This window comes from Drosophila teissieri, chromosome 2R (assembly GCF_016746235.2).
Source record: "Drosophila teissieri strain GT53w chromosome 2R, Prin_Dtei_1.1, whole genome shotgun sequence".
NCBI lineage: Eukaryota > Metazoa > Arthropoda > Insecta > Diptera > Drosophilidae > Drosophila > Drosophila teissieri.
In genome coordinates, this window is record NC_053030.1 from 3,533,715 (window position 1) to 3,560,367 (window position 26,653).

The window sequence follows — 26,653 nt, forward strand, 5'->3', positions numbered from 1 at the left end:
AATTCTTTTTTACCGTTAAATAAATTAATAAAGAGTTGCAATGAAAAATTGCAAAAGTAAAACATATTTTAAGGTGACCACTATTAAATGATGTGTTCTTTTAGTTGAAAGAACATGCCGTTGACGCATTACACAAGTTTCTGACACTTTCCAAGAATCTTTAAAAATGTTAAACACACCAATAAATATGATCACCTAATATAGAACTATTCTTTCATAAATATGTATCGCAGTATATAATACTTGTCCATTAGTTCGAACGCATTAATATTTTTTACTGGTGCGGCTTTAAGTGGCTGTAGAAAAAAATCCCCATCAAACCTGGTTCCCCAATTTTGTGATAATTATGGGTAAAAGCCATCCTTAATCCTCCGTTTTACAATTGGGGAGCCAAAAACACTCGACCCTGCTACTTTGTCTTTCACAAACTTTGCGTGTGGGTTGATCATGCTCATTGTTGCGTTTTTCAGCTCACAGTTAACAGCCATTTTTAGGCAGAGGGTGTGTTTATCAAAGCCGCCAAATGCTTGACAACCCTGATGGGCTGGCGAGGGCTCGCTCCCCGCAATAAGTTAATGTGTGCTAAATTGTGATTTAACTACGTAGCAGCTTTGGGTTGCGCGTGTGTGCGCCGTGCCAGCTAACAGTTCGTGTTTCTGCTTTAGGGGGCAGCTGCAGTTGTGCCCCCATCGCGGTGCGCGTGTATGCGTGTATATGAGTGGGAACGGAAAAAAGGAAAAATGCAATTTCAGCGCTGAGCCAGAGGTCAAAAGTGCAAACACAGAACTGCTTGTGGAGTGCATATCCTGGATGACAAGGTCGACAAGCAATACGGCTGGGCGCCAGATAGTGAAAGGCGAGAGGTGTACAACATTGCTGGCTGGCATTTGCGTACATAAAAGAACATGTATGTACATACATATGTATGTACGATTCCTTGGTGATAACCATTGGGAGCGAGAGAGAGATTTCGCGTCAGCTGTTCATTGTTTTGGCTGTGTGCGGCGCACAGGTTTTGCTGGGACGCAGCTCCGTTCTCCGATCAGTTCCGTTTGTGGAATGAAACCGGTCGTTTTGCGCTGGCTTCTGCCCACTTCGTTGCCTTCCATTCTTTCCGCGTGTGTTTTCGAGCACTTTTCTTTCGAGTAGAAGAGGCTTTACTTTCGGTCTGAGGAACTACAAGCAGCCACTGACGTCTCGTTTTGACGTCCCAGCCAACCCCGCCGCGCGTGCTTGTGTGTGAGCGCGATTATTGTTATTATTGTGCTTTCTGACGCATATAACGGCAAAAGCGGGGCGTGTTTGCCATTAGCGGAAGCTTTGCTCCGTAAAAAGCGCCAATCGGACAGGTGTCGATGACGGGAAAGCTGAAGGTGTCGGGCATTGTAAACAAATCAAAATATTAAAACCGTGCTAGGGCCCTATCAAAAATTCGCGTCAATAGTGATTTAATTAATAGAATGACAAGGACACACTAGATCTATAGAGAATTATCAAACGTGCTAATCGCGAAGCAAGACAAAACATATTTTTTTAAGTTTTGTCTCAGCCATTGCTCACATATTTATGACCCGTGCATTTGGTTACAGAGAGATGGAAAATCCCCATCCAAATAAAAAAAGGGCCAGCACCAGCTTTTAATAGCCATTGCTACGCGAGGGATATTAAAAAACAATTAAATGTGCTTTCGCCATCGATATAATCAGCAACCGCCAAACTGTTTAGCTCCACAGTGAACTATTTGCATAGGCATTTCTTGTCACCTGTTGAAAATGATGCTGAATAAACACGAGGAATACCAACGCACAAACCAAATGTTTCCCCACCAGCAGCACCAGCTGCCGCAACTGCATCAGCAGCCTCATCTGCAACAGTCTCTGTCCCAGAACTTCCAGCAATTGCAGTACGGAACGGCAGCACCAGTTTCGACGTCAGGGTCCGCCGAAGCCACGGCAGACCTCCTCAAGGCGGAGCGGGAGTCCATCCACTCCGGCCAGTTTATGGTCTCGCACTTCGAGGCCGAGGAAGCGCAGGATGACCTCGAGGACGATGGCGAGGTGAAGATGCTTGACCCCGAGGATCCCGGTCTGGGCAAGCCGGGCGAGCCAACCAACACATGTCGCGACGTGCAGCTGTACGTGCCCCAGACAGTGGCCCACTTTAGCGCCATGGACCAGGAGGGCGACGAGAGCAGCATGAGCATGGTCACCTCCCACCTGGAGATAGAGACCTCGCTCACCAAACTCTTCAAGTGCATGAATCTGGCCTATAGGTGAGTTGCATACTTGTACGATAACACAACCTAGCACTGGGGCACCGAAAAACTATGAAATATAGTTTCCCGCGCTTGTTCACGCGTTTCAAGCGTGATAATGCCAAACTGGCCAACAAAAATCCAGCAATCGAAAAAGCTTGGACCGCTTCGGTCCCATAATCGCGGCACATGTTGAGACGTGACGTCGCTGGTCGGGTTACTTTGGCCCCACAATGCCTTAATCGTTTCTCCACTTCTTCCACCCTTTTTACCCCTCCTGGGTATAACTTCTCCCATTTCTGCAAGCGACAGCGCAATCATAATGAAAATATCAAAGCATTGTCAAAGCGATATCAAAATGATTTCAGAGCACTTCAATATGTTTTAGCTATGGAAAGCAAATTTATAATTGCTTACTAGATATTATTATCTGAGAGGACTTTGTCCACTACAAATCTGAATTGTGCAGTTATTTTTATATTTTTTAATTGTTTAAAGGGCTAGAAGGAATATGATTCAAAAAATTATGAAGCAGACTTAAAAATTAAAATTTATTTGTAATATCCTCTTTGGTTAGGTATAGTTTTTAGCCACTATAAAACAGCGTACGACGATTCAGCGTATGTTTGATTCATATATAAAATGGATAAGGAGTGTTAATTTCTACGAACTTCGATTTCCTTTCATTTTCCCCTACTTTTTGATTTCATTGTTTTTCGCTGTGGAAGGCAGTCCACGTAGTGACTAAGTGCGTTTTGGGAATTACAAAATGCATATTCACGAGAAAGTGCAAATCTGCCGTGGTTGTCTTAACGAGCGGTACAACAATCGGAAGGTAACGCATAATATATGATTCAGGACAAAAAGCGGTGAAAGTGTAAAAGTACATTTTTTAAAAATCTGGCTAAGAATTGCTAAACAATTTTCAAATACTTTTAAAAAATACTCATGGACTGACAATTCATTTGTAAAAATCCGTTTCTCCGTTCGAAAGATATTCCCAGACAAGATTTTGAGGAATTTCTTAAATTACTCTTTTGTGCGGTTTGTTTGTCAGTTTGCTTTGCAACCAAACATTATTTTAAAATCCATAAACATTTTTGTTTTCTATTAAACATTTCAATATACCACTTTTGGAAAAACTTGAACGTTTAGCGGAAAAAAATTAATAAATTTCTTCATTTCCTACACCAATAATTTCTGAACATCTTGGAATCGATGGTGCTATATTTCGATGGAAAGGCATTTTTAATTTCTTTATATGCTTTTCACACGTTTTTGCCTAAATAAAACTGAAGCTTTCGCTAGAAAAAAGTGTATATTTTCTATTACATTTTGCTGGTTTTCTCGAAACGATTCTAATGTTTTCTATTAAAATTCCAAGTTGTGGCGGCCTTGAATTCCGTAATCATGCAAAAAAATTATTTTTAAATAAAAAATATCCACATTCGGGACACCTAACCGTTTAGGGATAAAACAGCTAAATGTATGCTGCTTTATCCTTGGAACCCATACAGCTTGAGACTTTGTTGTATGTCGCTAGAAATGTATTTCTATCTTAGCTTTGTTACTTTTCCTGATAAGACTGCGTCAAACAAACACACTTTGACGAGGTAAAAAAACAAGTGACGACCACAACTTCAAGATACAATACTTCTGATATAAACTTTTGAGACGAAAAACAAGAGAGAACGCTATAGTCCAGTTCCTCGACTATCAGGTACCCGTTACTCAGCTAGTGGGAGTGCTTACGAGAAAGTTCAACATTCTTTTTTCCATATAATAATAAAATTTAATATAATAAAGGCAACATTTAGCTTTAGCATAGAAATTGGAAAGACAAATAATAAAATTAAACAATTTTATTACAATAAAATGTTTTCATACCGATAGATACTTTAAAACCAAATAAGCAAATGAAATCATCACATTTTTCCAAACTATGGGTGTGACAGTTTTGGGCCAGTACAAAACTGGAAAAATATCAAGACATTTTTCGAAAGTGTAAACCAAACTAAAAAAACCAACAAAAATATTTTTGTGATTATAACCGTTACTCGTAAGGTAAAAGGGTGATTCGTATAAAAGTATCAGGTAGATAAAAGCTTTGCCGAAAGCAAGGTATATATGTATGTATATTCTTGATGAGGCCTACCAACAAAGTCGATCTGGTCATGTCCGTACGATCGTAGAGATCTCGGTAACTTTAAATGCTAGATTTAAACGAAAATTCAGAACGCCCACAAACCGCCCAAAACAGTCAATCCCACACTTTTGAACATTTTTTCGACAATGGTTTAAATAGTTAACTTTCCTTCCTCATAGTGATATAAAAACTTTTTATTTGAATCTTGTAAAGAGCTGTTTTTGTTTGTACTCGCAGAATAGCGATCGATTATAGCGATTTTTATACTCATTACTCGTAGAGTAAAATGGTATACTAGATTCGTTGAAAAGTAAGTATTAAACAGGCAGACCTAATAAAGTGTATATATTCTTGATCAGGATCAATAGCCGAGTCGATCTGGCCATGTCCGTATGAACGTTCAAATCTCAGTATCTAAAAAAGCTAGAAAATAGGGATTCAGCATGCATACTCCAAAGACATAGACGCATCGCAAGTTTGTTGACCCATGTTGCCACTCTAACGAACACAACCCGCCAAAAACAGTCCGAGTTGGAATTTCTCTTTCGCACTTCCACTAGCTGCGTAACGGGTATCAGATAGTCTTGACTATAGCGTTTTTTTTTGTTTGGCTTTTAATCCGTTGTAGTAGGACAAAATTAATTTAAGGTCTGACCTCTAGCTTAAATGGCTTGGGAGCTATGGACGGAAAAAAATATAATATTTAAAGCTTTTTAAATTTAAAAATGTTTTGTTATAATATTATTGTGGTGGCATTTATCCATACTTGGCACAAGATGTACGATTTTTTAATATTTGAAAAAAATGACTAAAAATACCACATGCAATAAAATGATATTAATTTTTGCGCTACCTTTCGATATGTGTAAGATTTTTTAATATTTGCAAAGCTCTGACTAAAATGACTAAAAATACCACATACCTTCGCACTTACATTTTTCATTTACATTACATTAACATTTTTCTGGTGAACGATTCCAATTTTTAAAGTCTCTCTATAAAATGGTATTTATTTTTTGCGCTACATTTCGATATGTGTAAGATTTTTTAATATTTGCAAAGCTCTAACTAAAATGACTAAAAATACCACATGCAAGGGTAAAAAAACGATAAATATTAGGTGTGGGCAAGAAAATTAGAATTCGAATTATAATTATTAGAATTTTCTTAAAAAATGTTTCAATTTTATGTATTTTATATCATATTGCTTCATTCAACTAAATTTTTTAATAAATAATTAAAAAACACTACAAAATCAAAATAAGTCAAGTTTTAATTTCGTCATCAACAGTTTGGAAACATTTTGGCTAAGAACTAGAGTATTTCTTACTGAATTCACCAACTGATTCACAAATCAATAACAATAAGTCAAGAGATACACTTAATAAAGGAATCTAGTGCTTTTTGTACACATTCATACTATTTAATAGATGTTTTTGTTAAGTCTGATACATATGTACATACATATGTAAACACAGATGCGCGTATATAGGTTGATTTAAAAAAGATTGCATCTGGGTTGGGGTTGGGGATCAGCCTATTTTTATAAAATAATCTGCGCATTGATTTAATATTCAATATTTGGCTTGTAACTGATAATATAGCTATCATAATTTCCATATTATAAAGGAAGCATTTTATTTACCTATACAAATTACGTTAAAATTTACAGTCAAAAACTTACATCACCAAAATGGAATCATTTCAAAGGAGTACGTCTTCGGTGGAAGGACAAAATTCGCCTGAACAACGTCATCTGGCGTTGTTGGCACATGCAGTGTGAGTAATAAGCCCTTAAATAGTATGCTTGAACTTCAAGTAATATTATACCCTAAAATTGATTTAAGTAAAAGAAAATTTGGCGAGGGTTTTCCAAATGTGGAATAAAAATTTTGAAGTAGTTTACGTTGCCTTGTACAATACATAATTAGGCTACAAAATATTTAATTGTCAAGGCTCGTGAGATTGTACCTCATTAAATTTTTCACGACTGACCACCATCGGCATTGGTAAAATATTCCAAACAAATAAACTAATATGATGAGCATTTCCTTGAAAAGCGCTACACGTGCAAAAGCCTCAACAACAAAATCGTTTTGAAGTGAATCAGAGAGCCAGAGGCACCCATGAGCTTTTAAAGCACAAGTTATCTTCTCATCCGCTCTCGCTTCTGAAGCTGCTGCTTAACTTTTGGTAATTGTCGGCCAAGAGTTGTCAGCTGGTTTCGGGCAGATTTTAGGCATGTTCCCCGTCTAGCTGGCTGGACGGGAAACTGGATGAATTGGCGTTGCCAGGCGGGCATCTCCGACTCCTCAGTCGCCTTCGCCACTTCGTGTTCTTATCATGGTCTGGTCGGCTGTGCCGCTGGCCCTTATCGTAGTCTGGACCCTAGCCGATTGTCATTTCATTTTTGTTCATTGCTGGTTTTTGTTTTTGCCTGGCGTGTAATTAAAAGCTAAACATATGATTTCGGCGCTTTTACAGTTTACTGACCATCCGCTCGATCGTCTAGACAGCCTCGGAGTTTCCCGAGCACTTTAGCCGCGGCAGGAATGTGGCGCAGTTTCAAGTGTGCCATTGATTACAACATACAGCATAAAGCATAAGTCAGGCAAACAGCGAATCGGTATGACTATGCATTCAGCTTGTCATCCATTCGGCCGACAGTGCCACATTTTCTGCTGATAGTATTTCCAAAATTTTCCGTTACATCATTTGTGCGAGTGGGAGGATGGCAGCTCTGTGTTACAAATACATCGTGAAGGTATTATCTATTCGCTCTTCTAGATGTCGGCGACAAAGGCAAATGGAAATTTTTGTTTTGCTTATTTATAGGTAGCAACTTCAACCGTCTCATCAGCAAATATCGTTTTGGCTTTTAATTAGTACTTTAATCTTTGTTATTATCTAAGTTCAAATGGGCCATATGCGTATAACACTAAGATAATCCTAATATGTGAAGGTCCTGGATATATAAGGGGAGCATAGAATCTGTACCGATTCCATATTTGATCATTTTGCCTGCGCTTTTGCTGTTGTGTTTATCGTGACTAAACCATATTTTAAATGAATAAACACGAATTTGGCAAAATTAGTCTACCGGATTTTCGATGTGTCAAACAAAATCTGGGTCCAAAAGTTTTTAAGTTAATAACTCTGTGGAAAAGTTTATAATTTCTTTCTATAAATAAACCAAGTTTATTTTACCATATACATACATACATACTTGTAAAAAGTTAGTAAACGAAAAAATTAAAGTTAAAAGTTCGAGTTTCTTTAAAAACCATTTTATGTCTGATCTACGGTACTCGTTTCAGTTTTTGAAAGCCAGTAGTATTTTCATTTATTATACCCGTTACTCGTAGAGTAAAAGGGTATATTAGATTCGTTGAAAAGTATGTAACAGGCAGAAGGAAGCGCTTCCGCCCATATAAAGTATATATATTCTTGATCAGGATCAATAGCCGAGCCGATCTGTCCATGTCCGTCTGTCTGTCCGTCTGTCTGTCCGTCCGTATGAACGTCGAGATCTCAGGAACTTTAGAAGCTAGAAAGTTGATAGAAAGCATACAGACTCCAGAGATATACGCGCAGCGCAAGTTTGTCGATTCATGTTGCCACGCCCACTCTAACGCCCACAAACCGTCAAAAACTGTCAGTGATGAAGACTCTTCTTCACACTTCCACTAGCTGAGTAACGGGTATCAGATAGTCGGGGAACTCGACTATAGCGTTCTCTCTTGTTTTTAAATATTTCAGTACGAAAATTTGTCCAAAAAAGCTGAAAGTTAAATATTATAGGGTTATCAAACAAAATTTCATGGAATATATTTTTTTTGGTCACTCTAAAGTATAATCAAATGATATTTATGAATTATGTTCATATTATGAATAATTAAAAAAGAATACCCAAATTTTTAGATTAAATCGTCACCTATTTTCTGACTAATTTTCTTGGAATTAATAAAATTTTGATACAGAAAATTTGTTGTCCGTTTACATTTCATTCCCAAAAATGAAATAAATACAAAAATAATATCAAACATAAAAACCTCTTAACGTGATGCAACAGTGAATGTAATTTCAAACGGCCAATTTCCGATACTTAATAGAGTAACATTTACAACAATTGCAACTAGCTTCTAAGTCGTTGGTTACAATGCTAGATTTTTTGATTTCAGAATTCCTTAACAAAGCTAATCAAGCTTTTTTAAACATAAAAGGTGTTAGGTTGTTATAAATTATAAAAAAGTTTTATTTAATTTTTTATTGCATAATTTTGTTCAGCCTTTTTAGCATTAAGGAAACCAATTTTAATAAAATTGTTCATCCAAAAATGAATGTTAACGGGGTTCAACAGGTTTACTTTAGCGTTTATGAATTCTGAATGTACCCTTTGCTGACACAAAACCTCTAGGGTATATTTGTGTCTATATGTGTTAAAGTTTTAAGTAAGATTTAAGAGCAGTTTGCTTTATTAAATAATTGTTAACTACGTCACAGCTCTCCAGATAGTTAGTTGTTAGTAAGAACCACTGGTATAATGACACGTGTTTCTGACACATTTTGTCATCTCTGGGGAACTCACTATCTCTATCTAACCCCAGAATCTTATCACGTCGTTTTTTATGTTTTCCATACTAAACGGTGTTTGTGTGTTTTCCATTTTTGCAGTCATACAAAAGCGCAGAACCCCGGTGTGTCAATTTGCGTCGCCGCTGGACGTTGACATACATAGCAATCCTCAAGTAAGTACCTGTAGACTTAGTTATTGCCAACTGACATCCTTTTAAAGAATTTAGCCACGCAGAAAGTTTCGTAATAAGTTCTGACGAAAAATGATTTGATGTAAAAAGTATTTCTTGCAATTATTATTTAATATATATATATTTTTTTAAATCGATTTTAATAATAAAAATTTACTTAAAACAAATTTCGAGACTTCTTATAGTGCGAAAAGACAAAATCGTTTCCTTAGTTAAAGACTAATATGGAATGGGCTCACAGTTGTATAAATAGGTACATATGTCGTATATGCAGATCCTCGACAATACCTGATAAATATTTGAAATCTTATTTCGATAAATTTGTACGCGTTAACGTGGGCGCATTAACATTCTGAAACCATATTGCAAAAACTAGGCTTCATTAGAAGCGGCATAAATTAAACTTTCTATAATTAATATTTCTGGATAACAGCGCTTATACAGACAGACGGACGGACCTTGCCAAATCGACTAGGATAGTAATTTTGATCGAAAATATATACTGTATTAGCTAGCAAATCTGTTGATGATACATATTAAATATTGCATTATTTTTACCCGTTATTTATACAATAATAAGGTATACTAGATTCGATTATAAATATTAAACACGTAGAAGAAGGCGTTTCCAACCCTATATTATTGATCAGGTTCACTAGCCGATTCAATTTGGCCATGATCGTTTTTTCATCCGTCTGCTGACAGAATGAACGGCACTAAAAAATCTAATAAGTTTAGATTAAGCATGTGGTAGTACGTCTACGCTGTCCAATCTTCTAAAACAAATACCTGCTAGTTATACCCGTTACTCGTAGAGTAAAAGGGTATACTAGATTCGTTGAAAAGTATGTAACAGGCAGAAGGAAGCGTTTCCGACCATATAAAGTATATATATTCTTGATCAGGATCAATAGCCGAGTCGATCTGGCCATGTCCGTCTGTCCGTCCGTCTGTCTGTCTGTCCGTCTGTCTGTCCGTCTTTCTGTCCGTCTGTCTGTCCGTCCGTATGAACGTCGAGATCTCAGGAACTACAAAAGGTAGAAAGTTGAGACTAAGCATACAGACTCCAGAGACATAGACGCAGCGCAAGTTTTTCGATTCATGTTGCTACGCCCACTCTAACGCCCACAAACCGCCCAAAACTGCCACGCCCACACTTTTAAAAAATGTTTTGATATTTTTTCATTTTTGTATTAGTCTTATAAATTTCTATCGATTTGCCAAAAAAACTTTTTGCCACGCCCACTCTAACGCCGACAAACCGCACAAATCTGCCACGCCCACACTTTTGAAAAACGTTTTGATATTTTTTCATTTTTGTATTAGTCTTCTAAATTTTTATCGATTTGCTAAAAAACTTTTTGCCACGCCCACTCTAACGCCCACAAACCGCCAAAAACTGGCAGTGCTGAAGACTCTCCTTCGCACTTCCACTAGCTGAGTAACGGGTATCAGATAGTCGGGGAACTCGACTATAGCGTTCTCTCTTGTTTTTATATTATATCTAAAATATCGACGTTTATACGAACATACGGATATGGCCAGATCTAATCGGCTAGTGATACTGACCAAGACAATGCATGTATACTATATAGTTATCCTGAATGTATTGGCAACCAATATGCTATATTAAAAATAAAATAAAAAATATTACGGTTTTTCCTGTTTTAGCGCGTGTCGATAGTGTGCATGGCTTCAACTCGAATGAATTGGAGTATCGTAGGCTTCACTAGAATCTGTGGACTAGTAAATCCAATAAGGATTTTATAGTTTAATCTTTATAATAAACCTGTATACTAAATTTTTCACTGAAGAAAGAGTCTTTTTTTGATGTGGCAAAAGTTTCTAATCGTGATCTTGCAGATTACAGAGACATAGACGCAACGGAAATTTTTTTCCTGATGGTTTTACGCCTACTCCAACGCTCACGAACCACTCAAAATTGCCACACTCACAATTTTAAAAAATGTTTTGCCATAATCTAAAAAGAAGGTTAAACTATCTTGTTCGCACTCACACTAGCTGCGTAACGGGTATCTGATAGTCGAGAAACTCGACAATACCGTTCTCCCTGGTTTTACCACTGTAAATGGCATTAATTAGTCCACTTTGTACCATCGAGTTACTTGGAATTACTTGTGAAATATGGCGCACGCATGGATTGGTATTGTCAAAGCACTACTCTCCACGACCACACAGCTCCCACTCTCCAAAAATTACTGACCGGTAGGTGGCTCATGCTGCTGGAAAAAAAGGCATCACTCGATAGCGACGTGATCGTCGCACGATTGTCGTACGCCATTTACCAGGGTTAGATACGGCATGGACCCCACGGAATTCCGTGGTTCTATCGTCTACTTTCCGGCGGATTTTCTCTAGCTACAAGTGATAAGAGTAGCGGGAGATTTTGCAGTGTTATTTTTAGCTGTCATGAACCTATTGGAGGGGGGAATTTTTATTTTTAAACTGAGATAGAGCTTAAGTACCGTAATGTATAAACATGTTTTTTTTATTATCAATAGACTATTTTTCCTCTAACTAATGTATATTTTAATAGTGATACTGTTTTTGTTTTAATATATGGTTGTAATATCAACCAAAACAACAGACAACGCTAGCGTTGTGTTCCCCGAAAATTAAACATTTTTCAAAAGTGTAGTCGTGGAAGTTTTGTTCGTTAGAGTAGACGTGGCAATTTGTGCATTATTTACTAGAATCTCAACTTAAGAGACAGACGGACAGATAGAGGACAGATCAAAAACAAGAGAGAACGCTATAGTCGAGTTCCCCGACTATCTCATACCCGTTACTCAGCTATTTAAAGTGCGAAGAAGAGTCTTTAACACTGACAGTTTTGGGCGGTTTGTGGGCGTGGCAAAAAGGTTATTGGCAAATCGATAGAAATTTACAAGACTAATACAAAAATGAAAAAATATCAAAACTTTTTTCAAAAGTATGGGCGTGGCAGTTTTGGGCGGTTTGTGGGCGTTAGAGTGGGCGTGGCAACATGAATCGACAAACTTGCGCTGCTTCTATGTCTCTGGAGTTTGCATGCTCAATCTCAACTTTCTAGCTTTAATAGTTCCTCAGATCTCGACGTTCATACGGACGGACAGACGGACGGACGTACGGACGGACAGACGGACATGGCTATTGATCCTGATCAAGAATATATATACTTTTTATGTTCGGAGACGCTTCCTTCTGCCTGTTACATACTTTTCAACGAATCTAGTATTCCCTTTTACTCTACGAGTAACGGGTATAAAAATAATATTATTACTATAATAATATAATATTATTATTATAAGACTCTCCTGCGCATTTCCACTAGCTGAGTAACGGGTATCAGATAGTCGGGGTACTCGTCTATAGCGTTCTTTCTTGTTAGATTCGGGAACGTTTCTTCTTTCTACGAGTAACTAGGATAAAAACTTCTTAAAGAGGTAACCGAGATTAAAGTGACGATGTCAACACGGACAATTCCCGATATTAAATAGAAGCAATAATAATAATAATACTTGATTACAGTGCTAGATAGTAAGTAGTTCAGTCTAAAAATCGAAATAATTTTTTTTTTTTTGGTTTTTACATAACATTATAATTTTTTCTTAAAAATTAAAATTTTAATTTAATACACAAGATTCCAAATCAGACATTTTTAGATTTTCGGTCCCTAAGTCTCATTTATCTTACCTTGACAAGAGGTGTGTTTGTCTGATTTCAGAATACTTTGAAAAGATAAAATCCTTACGTGACTTTGTCATTAAATAAATAGTTAATGAAGTTATAAAATTATTATAATTGTTTATTATTATTATAATGGTTTTAAACTTAATGTTTTTTGTTGTAGTAGTAGGCTTATTTTACAAAACAAATTTCTAAACTTAAAAAATGGTAAAGTTCAACATTCAATTAAAAATATGTACTTTTTGGAAATATTTATTTTATTCTAGCTGAAAACATTAAATCAAATTTATTAAATAAATTAAATTAAATTAAATAAATTCCAAGAGATTGATAATTTCAAGGGCCGCAAAAAAAGCGTACCAAATCTTTAGTTTTTATTATCACTGTCGCTGCGTGGACTGCTGTTCAACAACAAAAGTTCGTTTGTCGTTGTTTGTTGTATTTGGTTGTTGGGCACACGCGTACTTATATTTTGTGCAACTCATTTACAATTGATTTTTGTTAAAATAAGATATTGGTTTGATTGGGAAATTTTTTCTTATTGTGCTGTTTCTTTATTTTATAAACCACACAGACTGTTGTTCTTGAGGGCAAGTACTGGAAACGGCACTCAGCGGTAATTAAAGCCGAGTACAGAAAATGGCGCAGAAACTATAGGTCAAAGGCTACGGGCTGCTTAACATATGATTCGGTAAGTGATCAAAATTTATTAATAGACTTTGTAGAATTCTCCATCTCTTTAAATTGGACCAAAATAACCATATACGTGAAGATTGCCGTAAATAGCTATAACAATATGGAAACTTAGCTATTAACTCTGCTTTTGAGTTACAAAATGTATTACCTTAAACAATGTGCTTTTATCCAGAGTGAAAAATCCATAAGCGGTTAGAATGGGCTGTTGTCGAATGTTCTTGAGTAAGAATTTTTCAATCTAGTAAATAAAAATAGATAATTATATCAATTGAATAATTTAGTTTTTATTTCAATGTTTGTATTTTAATTGCAAATGTCATACTACTATTTAAGCAAATGCGATCCGTTAGTATTCGCTTACCATTCTATCCAACCCAGTTCCGGTTCTAGGTACTTTTGCCAGGATCTTTGCTGTTTTATTTGCCTGCAAAAAATTATGTTTGGCATGTGTGAACGTTTTTATGAAATGATGTACAAGTTTACTTATTGACCTCGTCCCACAAAGAACTCACTTCCTCTGATATGCCATTAGTGCGTAGCATGAGAACCAACATAATCATCCAAGGAGTATCCCAAGTGGAGGAGGTCAGAAGCATGATTAAGAATTCGTCGGAACCAAATTTTCCCTCTAAAACGGTGCTAATTAAAAAGAACGGCCCCGATGGTGCCATCAAAAGCACCAGAGCTACAATCGGTAGCATAAGTATGCCAAAACACTCGTTCAGTTCGCCGCCGCACACTTTCAGGATCTGCTGCCTGCCTCGAAGACCAGAAGCCAGATCGCCCTGACGAAGCTGTTGGTTATAGTGAATCAAGCCCGCGGTCATGATTTGCTTAAGACTAACAAAGAATATAAGCAGCAGGCAGAGAACCAAAAAGGTGTAGATGTAGACCAACATATAAAGGGCCAGTGGAACTGGGGCCAATCCAGCGCGAGTGTAGCCGTGGAGGTAGTTGCCGAAGCAGAGGATCGTGAGCACGCCGTAAAGTATTATATTGTGCAAAAACTGTTGATCTGTGCAAGTGCTTAAACAGCGTCTGTTAAGACGCAATAGAAGTTGAACCAAATCCTTGTGTCGATGACGCCTCACATACAAAATTAAATAGGTCAAGAAAAGCACCAAACACGTGCTGCGAAATATAACGGCCTCGTAAACATTTCCCGTTCGGTTGTAAATGGCTATGTGGAATCGACTTGGCTGAAGAAGGCCAAAGATGAAGCAGGCCGTCGTAGAAACTAAAATACACCCAGCATAAGCGAAGGCATAGCGTTCGCTTCTGGATGTGGTCACTAGTCGACAGTGGTCGGAATCGAAATGCCAGCACATCAAACCCATGATGTGAAGAAGACAGAGATAAAAACGCAGGTCCCGGCAGACGTTTGACATTGTGCAGTTGATGGGTCGCTGCAAACTAACAAATGTACTGAATTGGTATCCAATTTCATTGTTGATTTTCCCGATATGACACTGTCAGTATGTGCAGGGTAATTGATTAGTTTTTTGTGTAGTCTATTTATTTTTTTATTGCCCCCAAACCCTTTGGAGTCCTTGTTTCTGATACACTGACAAAAGGGCTGGTGTCCATTTGCTTAAATCTCTACACCATATTTATACCCGTTACTCGTAGAGTAAAAGGGTATACTAGATTCGTTGAAAAGTATGTAACAGGCAGAAGGAAGCACTTCCGACCATATAAAGTATATATATTCTTGATCAGGATCAATAGCCGAGTCGATCTGGCCATGTCCGTCCGTCTATCCGTCCGTATGAACGTCGAGATCTCAGGAACTACTAAAGGTAGAAAGTTGAGATTAAGCATACAGACTCCAGAGACATAGACGCAGCGCAAGTTTGTCGATTCATGTTGCCACGCCCACTCTAACGCCCACAAACCGCCCAAAGCTGCTACGCCCACACTTTTGAAAAGTGTTTTGATATTTTTTCACTTTTGTATTAGTCTTGTAAATTTCTAAAGATTTGCCAAAAAACTTTATGCCACGCCCACTCTAACGCCCATAAACCGCGCAAAGCTACTACGCCCACACTTTTGAAAAATGTTTTGATATTTTTTCATTTTTGTATTAGTCTTGTATTTTTCTAACGATTTGGCAAAAAAACTTTTTGCCACGCCCACTGTAACGCCCACAAACCGCCAACAACTGTCAGTGTTGAAATTTCTCTTTTGAACGGGGAACTCGACTATAGCGTTCTCTCTTGTTTTTTTTTTAGAAAATGTGATGACTTTAAATGTTTTTTCCATTATGAAGGTTTGAAAAATGTCTACACTACACTACTCCACAAATCCAGTACTTGCTGAGTGATACATATTTCCTTGAAAATATTTCGTAGGTTAAAGTAAGCGTTGACCCTAAAAAATTTGAGCAGAATCTCTAGTCCCTATGAACTGAAAGCTTTACGAGATAAAAAGGATTTCTTACGATAAATCATGGGATTCCTTCTTAGTGGAAGTTGGCTTCAAACAATAGATTTGCCCATTTTAAACTACAAAACAAGAGAGAATGCTATAGTCGAGTTCTTGATCCTGATCAAGAATATATATACTTTATATGGTCGAAAACGCTTCCGAGTAACGGGGCGCTGCGTCTATGTTTCTGGAAGCTGTATGCTTAATCTCAACTCACTAGCTTCTATATTTTCTGAGATCTCGACGTTCATACGGACAGACAGACAGACGGACAACGAATCTAGTGTACCCTTTTACTCTACAATTAACGGGTATAAAAATGAATACAGAAGTACCATATGCACTCTATAAGTAATGGCCAAAAAATTCTTTTTATTCATTGGTCATCAAACAAGTCGCGTTGCGGCTGCTGCATGAATTGTCGGTTCTTAAATCGTAGCATCGTAGCTAATCGAAAGCAACAGTGACCTAAATTAAAAGTAAAAAAAATCGCGGGGACCGTTTTTTGCCACGACTTCTGAAATTCGTCTCTTTCCGCAGCGTCGCACAATGGCGTAAAAGATACAGATACTATACAAAAATCTAATTTTTGATGACAACGGATCGTTGCATGGGTTATCGACAGGTAATAGTTCAAAGGGGTTGAATCCAAAAAATAAATTAAAATCGGTTCAGTATTTTAGAAGTTACACGTGTTCAAAGTTGAACCTTTTTTGGGTTGCAACAAAAGCAGGTATTTTTGTAGAAAATTCGGACATTGCGGTCGATTTTCAGGTGAAATATGTAACCGACCGGCTTGGTTATGGTCTCTATGGAAAGGGTCATCAAATCTCTGTAAAACCAAGGTAGAATAAATGTATAATATTCTTTGCACGTGCAGGCATACCTGTTTTACCAAAGTACTAATTTTCACATATTTTTCAAGTTTGATGGCAAAAAAAACTTACACCGGCTTATGGGTTTGGCGTATAAGGTGTTGTTTTTGAATATGTTCTTTATCATAATCAAAAGAGATCGGGTCCTCCGACGTCCCACCCCAAATTTCCAAGGCAAAAGAAACTTTTAACTCTACTTAAAATACGCGCGGGTTAGTGCAAATTCTGCTACAAGCGCAGTTGCTGCGCAGTACGAAATTGTATGGCGGGCATACATTTTTTCCTGTATTGGCGGCTTGTTTTTCAATCCCTGACTTTGTAATGATTTTCAATGAATGTATAATGATTAACTATTCTTCAAAAATATTAAATGAATTAAAATTGAATGGTTATTTTAGATAAAAATTGACAAAATAAAAAATAAAAACAAAATAAAAAATGTTTTAAAACATTAAATATGTAGCATATTAGCATCTTCAGAGAAAACAAATGAAAAGTACTTGTCAAAATTGGGTAAAAATTAAGAAAACTGCCTCCAAAAACATTAATTAATAAACTATTTATCACACCATAATCGACAGGTACTAAAATTACCTTTCATAAAAAAAAATAATTATGAATCTCAACTGATTCAAGAGTTATGATTTTTGTAACCCAAAAGTATCTAAGGCGCCACTGTGCGTCGACTTACGCCTCCGATCGAAAGCAAAAAAGCGAAACAAAGCACATAAAGCGGATTTTTGTTTTTTGGTGCTCCTTGATTTTTGCTTATGCTTTAACTGCGACTTTTGATTTTCTCAAAAGCAGAAGCAAATTTATATAAAAGGAAACTTATTTGAACGCTGGATTAAGCATACTGATTCTAGCGTCCACAAATCGCAAAACGGTCACAAAGTAAAATGTTTTCGATTTGTTGTTTAATTTTTTTGTTTTTTTCTTGACTATTTCTATCATTATTTCTCACTTCCACGAGATGACCAACGGGTGGTTGATAGTCGAGGAACTTTTTCACACATGCTTTTAACATAGAAAACTACAGTTATTTTAGAAACAAACCACAATGCTACGGTAGTATACTAATTTACTAACCTCCTTCTGTACATCATTCCTGCCAATTGCTAATACCAGCAAAACTATCCATGGCAGGCTCCAAAGTATGGCAGTTAACGACATGAAGGCAAATCGCCAATTCTGAAGAAATCGTCCTTCAAATATGGTGGATACCAGATAGAACGGTCCAGAGGGGGTGATTAGCAGAATGAATCCGGTTACAGGCAATAGCATCAAACCGAAACAATGATTGATCTCGATATAGTTTAGCCACATTACATGGTTGTGTTTGCAAAAGTTGTCATAGAATTCGCGACTCTGCTTGCATGATTCAACACTTATAAGAAGTACTTGATTATAGTACTTTAAAATCGAAAGTAATATTTGTTGAATACAGACAAACAGGACAACCACCTGTCCGAGAATAAGGTAGGAAAATCCATATTGAAGCAGATAAATAGGAATTGTAGTCAAGCGAACACCTGCTGTCCAGTAACCGTAAGCATAGTTCAGCATGCAAATGATTAGTAGGGATAGATGTGTAAAATAATAGAATACAAATGTTCCTTTTTTTCTGTGACTCCCAGAGATTTTGTTAAATTGTAACATGGACTGCAAAAGGGTGACGAATCGAAAGCGTTGAATATAGAGCTGAATGTAAATCAGCATTGTAACAACGGAACAGGACCTGATGTTGATTAGGGCATAGCAGTTGCCTGTGCTGTTGTGTTTTCCCATAATAAAGTGACTGGGATAGTAGGTGCTGTATATAATCAAGCTGCACGTGATTCCCACGACACCCATCAAATACAGCCAGGCACTGCGCTCTTCAGAAGCATTATTCTGTACTAAGCATTTCTTAAAGTCGATAGTGAATCGCAGGACTCCAAGCCACCTTAACGTTCGCAGCTGAACCCTTAACTCTTCGAATGCGGTGCGCGCCATTTGGTTTGCGTCAATTAACTAATCACTAATATTGTAAAGCTGATAAATTTATTGTGTTTTCACAAAAATATATCTAACAGAAGTACTTGGGGGACATGGTCTGTGTTTAGCCATTTAGCTATCTTGCTTAGGATAAACACCACTAATGGATTAAGTTTTGGGACTTAAATATACAGTAAAAGTATAAATATTAGTTGACCTTTCTCAGGTAGTCGAACGATATATATACATATACATATACGATATATTTATACATATATTATACATTGATACATATGTATATGATACATTGAGAATATTTTACAAAACCATTTAAAGCATTTTATACTTGGTTCGCTAACAATTTCCAGTTTTCTGTTCAAAAAACAAACAAGAGAGAACGCTATAGTCGAGTTTTTTGGCAAATTTACAAGACTAATAAAAAATGAAAAATTATCAAAACATTATTTAAATGTGCGGGCGTGGCAGTTTTGGCGGCTTGTGGGCGTTAGAGTGGGCGTGGTAACAAATCACATAGCTATAACTTAAAAAGGGCTATACTGTTTTTTATACATAAAACAATAGAAAACTGTAAATCGAGTTTCTGGCTTATCACGTACCCGTTACTTAATTAAAGGGAGTACGAGGAACATATATAACTAGAAAAGAGGGTGTTTTTCATATCGGACACGACCGCCACAAAGCGGCGGTTACATTTATTGACCTCCTCGCTCCTTTACTATTTCCTATATCTCGTCTATATTTTGTGTGCGTGGCCTAAACATTATCGGCGTATTTATAGGAATTTGCAAGCCAACTAATAAAATAAAAACAAAACACAACGCTATAGTTGAATTCCTCGATGACGACGGAGACCCTTATTCAGATTGTGGGAGAGTGAGGGAAAAATTTCAAAATTTTAGAAATTTAATTATCACAGCAGCGTTGTTTTCAGGGCAAGCCATAGGTATTGCCTTTCCTATACGGCTAGCGTCGATTTCAAAGACGATCGGTTTTAAAAAAGGGAGCACCTGGCGCAGAGAAGAGAAGGAATGCCATAATGAGTACTAGCACAAGACCGAAGTCAGAGCTCAATCGCTGATTGCAAAGCCATAGAAGCCTACTGCGCTGTTGTAGACGCAGGACACACAATATTCCCGAAAGTTCGGGGTTCGAGCAAACAGCTCTTGACATATCGTGGCTGTAAATAAGTAGTAGGCTGGCTGCAATCCGGATCAATGCAGGACTACAATCAAACCGAGCAGTATGTAACTGTAGGTGGAAAATTCAGCGATTAGCACTGCTAAAATCAGTGGCGTGGTGATTTTACTACTAGTGACAGACACTACGAGATAAACAATCCTGTCAGAACAATTGTTTCATCTGTTTTAGTTGCATGCCAATTATGGCCGCAGTGAAGCTCATGTCGAATGCTGAATAAAACAAGACACTTAAACGTTAGAATAAACACTTGCAAATCGGCACCGAGTGGCATGACGTAAATTTGCATCCCGACTGACTGGCCCTATTAACTAATCAATAATAATAAAGGTATATTAAGATCAGCTTTATCGGATGGAATTAATTTAAACTTACTTGAATGATAAGACGGTTACTCATGAAGCTAGCGGCGCAGGTCATAAAAGTTGGCGAAAGCCATACAACGTTGGTTATTAATTTTATAACGATTGATTTGTTAGTCTGAATAACCATAGTTAGATAAATTACTCCAGTTACATCAAGCGAAGCAAACATCCACGACAGCCAAGCGATGAACCCGTAGACAAGACTGATCTCATCATTGCAAAGCATTATCAGGCGATCGTGCAACTCCAAGCACGCGCGTAAACGCATACGGTTTGCGCTAGTGGTTTTAAGGTCTGCCGATTCTTCTATAACCGCGTTAATCTGCGACTGATTCCAGATGAGCACGAGACGTACAATATGTACCATGCAAAAGTATGTGCCCATTGTAAAACTAGTTACCAGATATCGTAAAGGAAATCCCAAGGAGGTAATGACAAACAGTCGAGAAGCATCCGTCAGCCATTCGAATACACACGTCTTGATAAAGTTAGCCATGTAGAGAACATTGGTTGCAATAATTAGCCAAAACAGACGTTTGGGGAGGAGCACACGAACATTAGCCAAGTGCCTCCGTCGATAATACTCTATTTGCCTAACAATTCGCAGATGTGGGGCTTGCAGCCAGATGAGCCACGCATTCTGGACAACCAGAATACCAAGGGCCATTACCATTACAAGCCGGTCGAAGTGGTTTCCAGTCGTGGTAAGCTCGCTTTTGAAGCACCTACGCCAATATGTGACCATGACGGACATGCAACCAACTAAGTAGGCTTGCAAGGCAAAGTGAATTACGTAACAGAGAACGCTGCGACGCAACCGGAATTTTTTTTTAGTGGGATTATAATCAATGCAGAATATTCCCAGATATCGGCAAAGGCGGTAGTAAGCGCAGAGTTCACTCGGTTTGAAGTCCATATCGAATGACTGATGAACCTAGCTGAACCGCCATTTTTGTGGTTAATTTCCATAGCCAATTCTTGGTCGAATACCTCGTACCTAAAGTATTTTGACGAAAGTGTAGTATCAATTTCTATAAACGCAACATAAATAAGTATCACTTAGTGGTTACATCTCATTATAACACTTTAACATGTTTTCAATAAAAGGACGGTCAAGCGTTAACATCAACTTACCTGATTGTGTATGTCATTAACGAGTAAGGGTAGGATGAGATAGAATAGCATCGGTGACAGCCAACAGAAAATGAGAACCAGGTCATTGCTTGAATGAAACCCCTTTAGGTTGCTGACGTAAAATATTAATATACACTGCATGACCTGGTATATGAAGAGAAACAGTAGGACTCCACCATAAACGGCAATCAGTTCTCTTTGACCCAATAGCAGGATTTCATCGTGGCTTCTTAAATAGCCAGACACTTCAGCCATTGAGATGGAGGTGGTGGACACCAGCTGCTCCAGTTGCTTGACCTGGACTTGAAGCAGTTTTTTCAGGACCAACACCATGCCGGTATAACAGGTGAATTGAAAGTTGGCTAAAATGCACCGAGATACAAATCCCAGCAAAGTTAGGGCACGGCTCAACTGCATATTTTTCAACCAATGTATGCCAAAATGCGTCACCATGGCTCCATAGATAAGGCAAACCAATAGCCAAATGTGGTAAAACCAACGGATCTCTGGCACAATATAAGGCTCAAATTGCAAAAACCCAACCACCTGCGAAAGTCGTTGCAGCAGATTCACTTGCAATTCCTGCTGCGAGCGCATCCAAAAATTGGCTAGCAATTGACTGACCGAGGTGGTCAGAATCACAGCATTGTCAAAGGTGTTTCCAGTTTGCGATTTAATATCCATGTAGTAAAGGCATTCGGCCAGTGGTCCCACCAGAGCGGCCATAAAAACACCAACTACCAGAATTTGAGTCGCAGCTGAAGCCCAAGTACCATGGAGCCAGTAAATATGCAGCGAGTCTGAGAAGTCCAAGTTTGTAAGGCCAAAGTAGCGTTGAAAGTGCAGGAAAAACAGAAGCTTTTGATTCCTTGTGCCCATTCGTTCTCTTTGTCATATTTCACTGAACTAACTAACGAATCACCAAAATAACGAACGAGTGTATTTCAATTAGGTTAATTGACATGCTGATTGAATCTTTTAGTTGATAATGATAAATGTTTTTGTACTACAGTACTCAAACTATTATATTGACACAATTCGAGAAATTTGAATTCCATACAAAATCGTTCAAGCTATTTGTGCTTCTGTAGGACGCATTCCACTTCCAACCCTCCCAAAGCTGCCACGCTGAAAAATGTATTGAAATTTTTGCAGTTTCCCATTAGTCTTTCAACTTTCTATCGATTTGTCAAAAAACTTTTTGCAACGCCCACTCTAACGAACACAATCCACCAAAAGCTGCCACGCCCACACTTTTGAAAAAAGTTTTGATCTTTTTTCACATTTTACATTTTCGAATAATCACTTCTGTATCTTAAGTCTATAAATGTTTAAACAATAGTTATTTTGTATTCTATTGCAAAGATGTACGACTTCATTTACATAAGCAGCTTTACTTTATACGAAGACAAGAAAAATTCACTCGAATTGTTTATAGGTGGCTGCACATCTTAAAAAAGTTATGTTTTAACATTACACTTATCCTTTTTGCAGAAAAGTGAACTGGACTTTTTAGAATGGTCGCCACTTAACGATAGGAATTTAATGCCAGACGATTGGACTACAGACACCCTATTCTCGGCTATAAACGTTCCATTCCCTTTTCCTGATTCTAGGGAAATCGGTGCGTAATATTAGACAAAAATTATAATTACATCGCCAAAGTTTAATGCTAATTATTTCTTAGCACGCGGCGCGGGAATCGCTGACTTTATACAGCCCAGTCTCGGACCTTTGCAACCGAATTTAGATGACATCGACATTAGTTTTTCAGGTATGTAGTTAATTTTTTTAAATAGATGAAACACTCCAACATTGTTTTACAGACTTGATTCCTACCACACGCTTGCCTCCAGTTCCAGAAGAGGGAACCGACGCTGAAATGCTCAAGAACGACGAATATTGCCTGTCAGCGATTGTCGGGGCTCCTCATACGCTGTATTGCAATGATAGCATAATGGATGTGGTAAACAGTAGTAACAGTGGAGCTGTGAATGTAAATGCAAGCATGCTGGAGCTCAACACGCCCATAAATAACATGTCGTACAGTGAGGTAGAGCAACGATTTTCTGTTGCACGACAGGTGCAGCAATCCACCAATGATTCTCAACTTCTCGGGGACCCAGGTTCAATGTCCGGACGGATACACGGAGGTAAGCATTTCGGAACTACCAGCGCAAACGACAACAGCAGCAATAGGTGCGTTATTAACGGTCGCGTGGCCAAGAGCACTCAGCGGCCATTCCGACGCGAGCCTCACAACTACGACAAGGCTCAGCCCACATTGCACCAGACGAACCTTTATCAGCAGATGCTGGCCGAACAGCAGAAGAACCAGCAGCAGCAACACGTGGTAGTGCCTTCTTTTCAGGCTCCCCAACAACAGCAGCTTGCTCAACAACAACCCTTTTCGACCCAGGCGACAAACGCCTTCAATAATCAGAGTTTTATAAGCAGTTACGCGGATAACTATCAGCAACAGCATCAGCAGCAACTCAACGTCAAGGTAGAACCTCTACATGCAGATGTGCTGTCATTATTAAACGACAATGCATACTCTATTGGCTACAAGCCCTATCCGCAATTTAAGAAGTCCGCCTCGACGGGAACTTTTCTGAATGTCCCCAGGCAGACGCAACAGCAGCCAAGTTATCTGCAGCAAGAGCCCCCGCAAATGCAACAGTCACTTCCCGTAGGACTGGGCAATCAACAACTTTTGCAGCTAACGCGTCATCAGCAGGTTAGCAATACACAGCAACAGCAGCATCAATCCACGGTGGCTAGCTTGTTGCAGCAGCAGCACCAGCAGCAAAACCACCAACAACAGCAACTGCAAACTGCTGTCAGCTCAGCCACATGGGTGTCGCCAAACACCATTTTGCCTAAAGAAATCTATCGCTCCAACAGCTTACCATTAAATGTTTCGCTTAATAAACTACCCGATGGTCGACAGCTGCATCATGAGCAGCCCTTTGCAGTGCCCAAGTATCACTCCAAGGGCAAGTCGAGGGTGCGCAGCAATTCGATGCACCAGCAACACACTTCCGTGGTGGCTGCTGCCGGAGCGGGAAGTTCTTCATTAAGCGCACATAGTTGCAGCAACCTGCTGGTCACTCAGCAAATGCAGCAGGCAACCAGCGATCCCATGTTAAACAGTACCCTGGCACAATTGCTCACTTCGAGTAAGTATTTTTTGGTATTCACTGAACTGTGCTAAAATATTTACAATTTTAGATTCACGCCTGCAAACAGCAGTGGCAAACAGTTCGTCATCAAATGCATCTTCCGTCAGTGCCATAGCCACCACTAACAACAACAGCAATGCGCCTCCGATTCTTTACGCAAACGTCACATCGCCGTTATCGGTTCCGGTGCCAACACATCAACACTCGCCAAAAAAGTCCGCCTCCTTGCCTATGGCTATCAACTCTGCACTGCACAGCCCACCTTTAGGGAGTAAAATACACGGTTTTGGGCTGACCACAGCTAACGTGGGCAGTAATAGCTTGAATTTGTCACCGGAATCGCCGTTCCACGAGTCACAGGATTCCCCACTGTCGCCCACGACAAGCCTTAAATTCCAGCCGAGAGACACGCAGCGTCGTGCTGGACACATCCACGCCGAGCAGAAGCGTCGATACAATATAAAGAACGGATTCGACACTCTGCACGCGCTCATACCACAGCTTCAACAAAATCCCAACGCCAAGTTAAGCAAGGCGGCCATGCTGCAAAAGGGAGCGGACCACATAAAACAACTGCGACAGGAGAGGAATGTTTTAAAGGATAAAATTGAAGCTCTCCGTATGGAGCGAGATGAGCTAAACAATTCGCTGACGTAAGCATGTCCTAAGATAACAATACCCCCGAAAAATAAAGATGTTATATTTTCTTTAATAGGCACCTTCATTCAATTTTGCCAGCTAATGGAGCACCTGTAACGAGGCAGGGTACGGAACATGTTCGGCAGCTTTACGACACTTATGTTCGATACAATACAATGAACGATTGGAAGTTTTGGATTGTAAGTAAAACTTCATGGTCGTATCGTATTTTATTAAAATTTGCTTTTGGGCATTTGAGTGGCAAAACTTTTTTTTGCAATTCCGTCGCCGGGCCTGAATATATGTATATACTTATGGCATATATGTATATAGTCGGAAACGCTTCCTTCTGCTTGGTACATACTTTACTACGAAACTATCTTTTTTTTTACGGGTATAAAAATAGAGAAGGCTATTGATGCACCCTTAAATATGAATATTCTAATATCAAGTTTTGTTACGAAGAATAATTTCTGTTTAACAGCTTGGGGAAACGATGATGTTCTTATCTGAACCCCACATAAAGTATACATATGTATATATATTATATATTATTATGTTTAAATAAAATACGCGAAAATATATTTTTAAAAGATCAAGTAACGATATCAATAATCAATTATTACCGTTTTCCAGTTGGGTCTCATTCTGGAACCTTTGCTTGCCTCTTACACGTCAACAGTCTCGAGTGCTAGTCTTGATGAGTTACGTCGGACCGCTTTCCTCTGGGTTGATCAGCACTGTTCCCTTATTGATCTGCGTCCAGGTAAAAAATTAATCCATTACTCAAAATGGGGTATATAAATAATTATTATTATACTTTTAGCTGTTACGAATAAATTAAAGTACCTATCTATGCATACGGATATTGTATCGGAGCCACCCAGTACATTGCAAGAGGAGGTGGCCAAAGCCCTCCAGAATGCAAGTGGCCAGCATCCAAATTTGCACGGCCCCTAACCGTTGATGCTGATGTCCGTGATATGAATTTATTAAATTCAGTCTTTATTTTAACAAATAACTTCAAGAAACTGTGCAGCACTAATTGTACAAAATGCCTAATAAGCATATTTTTATACAAGAAATGGGCAGCCGGCAAACAATAAATCCGAAAAGCAGCAATTAGTGCCTAAATTCTTGATTTAAGCTTATAATAAACAAACGATTTTACAAGATTTCGCGTCTGTGTTTATTATTATTGCAACTTTTTTAAAGGGAATTGCGTAAAGTTTGCCATAAACTTGTTATTTTATAGCGTTTATATCAAAAATATTTTTTTTA

The 26,653-nt window shown here is 38.3% G+C and overlaps 3 protein-coding genes across 7 annotated transcripts; 1 reads left to right on the forward strand and 2 right to left on the reverse strand.

The window, feature by feature from the left end:
- The first annotated feature begins 541 nt into the window (after positions 1-541).
- On the forward strand, positions 542-26,548 carry LOC122613063. 3 transcript variants are annotated; one of them, XM_043787037.1, is made up of 12 exons: positions 542-907; positions 1,590-2,272; positions 6,073-6,179; positions 9,075-9,148; positions 13,431-13,547; positions 23,043-23,172; positions 23,236-23,322; positions 23,375-24,730; positions 24,783-25,386; positions 25,449-25,572; positions 26,009-26,138; positions 26,199-26,548. In XM_043787037.1, the coding sequence occupies exons 2-12, from the start codon at positions 1,773-1,775 to the stop codon at positions 26,330-26,332; spliced, it is 3,363 nt and encodes a 1,120-aa protein (XP_043642972.1). In that variant the 5' UTR covers positions 542-907; positions 1,590-1,772; the 3' UTR covers positions 26,333-26,548. The 3 variants fall into 3 exon arrangements, with proteins under 3 accessions (XP_043642972.1, XP_043642973.1, XP_043642974.1); XM_043787038.1 differs by having other exon boundaries at positions 542-818; XM_043787039.1 differs by having other exon boundaries at positions 560-577.
- Positions 13,536-22,427, reverse strand: LOC122613065 (gustatory and pheromone receptor 39a). 3 transcript variants are annotated; one of them, XM_043787041.1, is made up of 4 exons: positions 21,549-22,427; positions 13,914-13,976; positions 13,701-13,790; positions 13,536-13,642 (listed from the first exon to the last, which is right to left on the reverse strand). In XM_043787041.1, the coding sequence occupies exons 1-4, from the start codon at positions 22,425-22,427 to the stop codon at positions 13,556-13,558; spliced, it is 1,119 nt and encodes a 372-aa protein (XP_043642976.1). In that variant the 3' UTR covers positions 13,536-13,555. The 3 variants fall into 3 exon arrangements, with proteins under 3 accessions (XP_043642976.1, XP_043642975.1, XP_043642977.1); XM_043787040.1 differs by lacking the exon at positions 21,549-22,427 and adding an exon at positions 20,425-21,330; XM_043787042.1 differs by lacking the exon at positions 21,549-22,427 and adding an exon at positions 14,065-14,940.
- Positions 17,899-18,849, reverse strand: LOC122614857 (gustatory and pheromone receptor 39a-like). Its single transcript, XM_043789532.1, has one exon. The coding sequence runs from the start codon at positions 18,847-18,849 to the stop codon at positions 17,899-17,901; it is 951 nt and encodes a 316-aa protein (XP_043645467.1).
- Positions 26,549-26,653: the final 105 nt, after the last annotated feature.

What these genes read in the sequence shown, in the direction of transcription:
- LOC122613063 (XM_043787037.1), top strand. Translation starts at nt 1,773, where the DNA reads ATGATGCTGAATAAACACGAGGAATACCAACGCACAAACCAAATGTTT. An exon ending in CATCGACATTAGTTTTTCAG is followed by an intron (nt 23,323 to 23,374) that starts GTATGTAGTTAA and finishes ATTGTTTTACAG; the next exon opens with ACTTGATTCCTACCACACGC. An exon ending in ACGATTGGAAGTTTTGGATT is followed by an intron (nt 25,573 to 26,008) that starts GTAAGTAAAACT and finishes ACCGTTTTCCAG; the next exon opens with TTGGGTCTCATTCTGGAACC.
- LOC122614857 (XM_043789532.1), bottom strand. Translation starts at nt 18,849, where the DNA reads ATGGCGCGCACCGCATTCGAAGAGTTAAGGGTTCAGCTGCGAACGTTA.
- LOC122613065 (XM_043787040.1), bottom strand. Translation starts at nt 21,330, where the DNA reads ATGGACTTCAAACCGAGTGAACTCTGCGCTTACTACCGCCTTTGCCGA. An exon ending in GTAACCGTCTTATCATTCAA is followed by an intron (nt 13,977 to 20,424) that starts GTAAGTTTAAAT and finishes AATTTTTTGCAG; the next exon opens with GCAAATAAAACAGCAAAGAT. An exon ending in ATAAAAGCACATTGTTTAAG is followed by an intron (nt 13,643 to 13,700) that starts GTAATACATTTT and finishes ATATTGTTATAG; the next exon opens with CTATTTACGGCAATCTTCAC.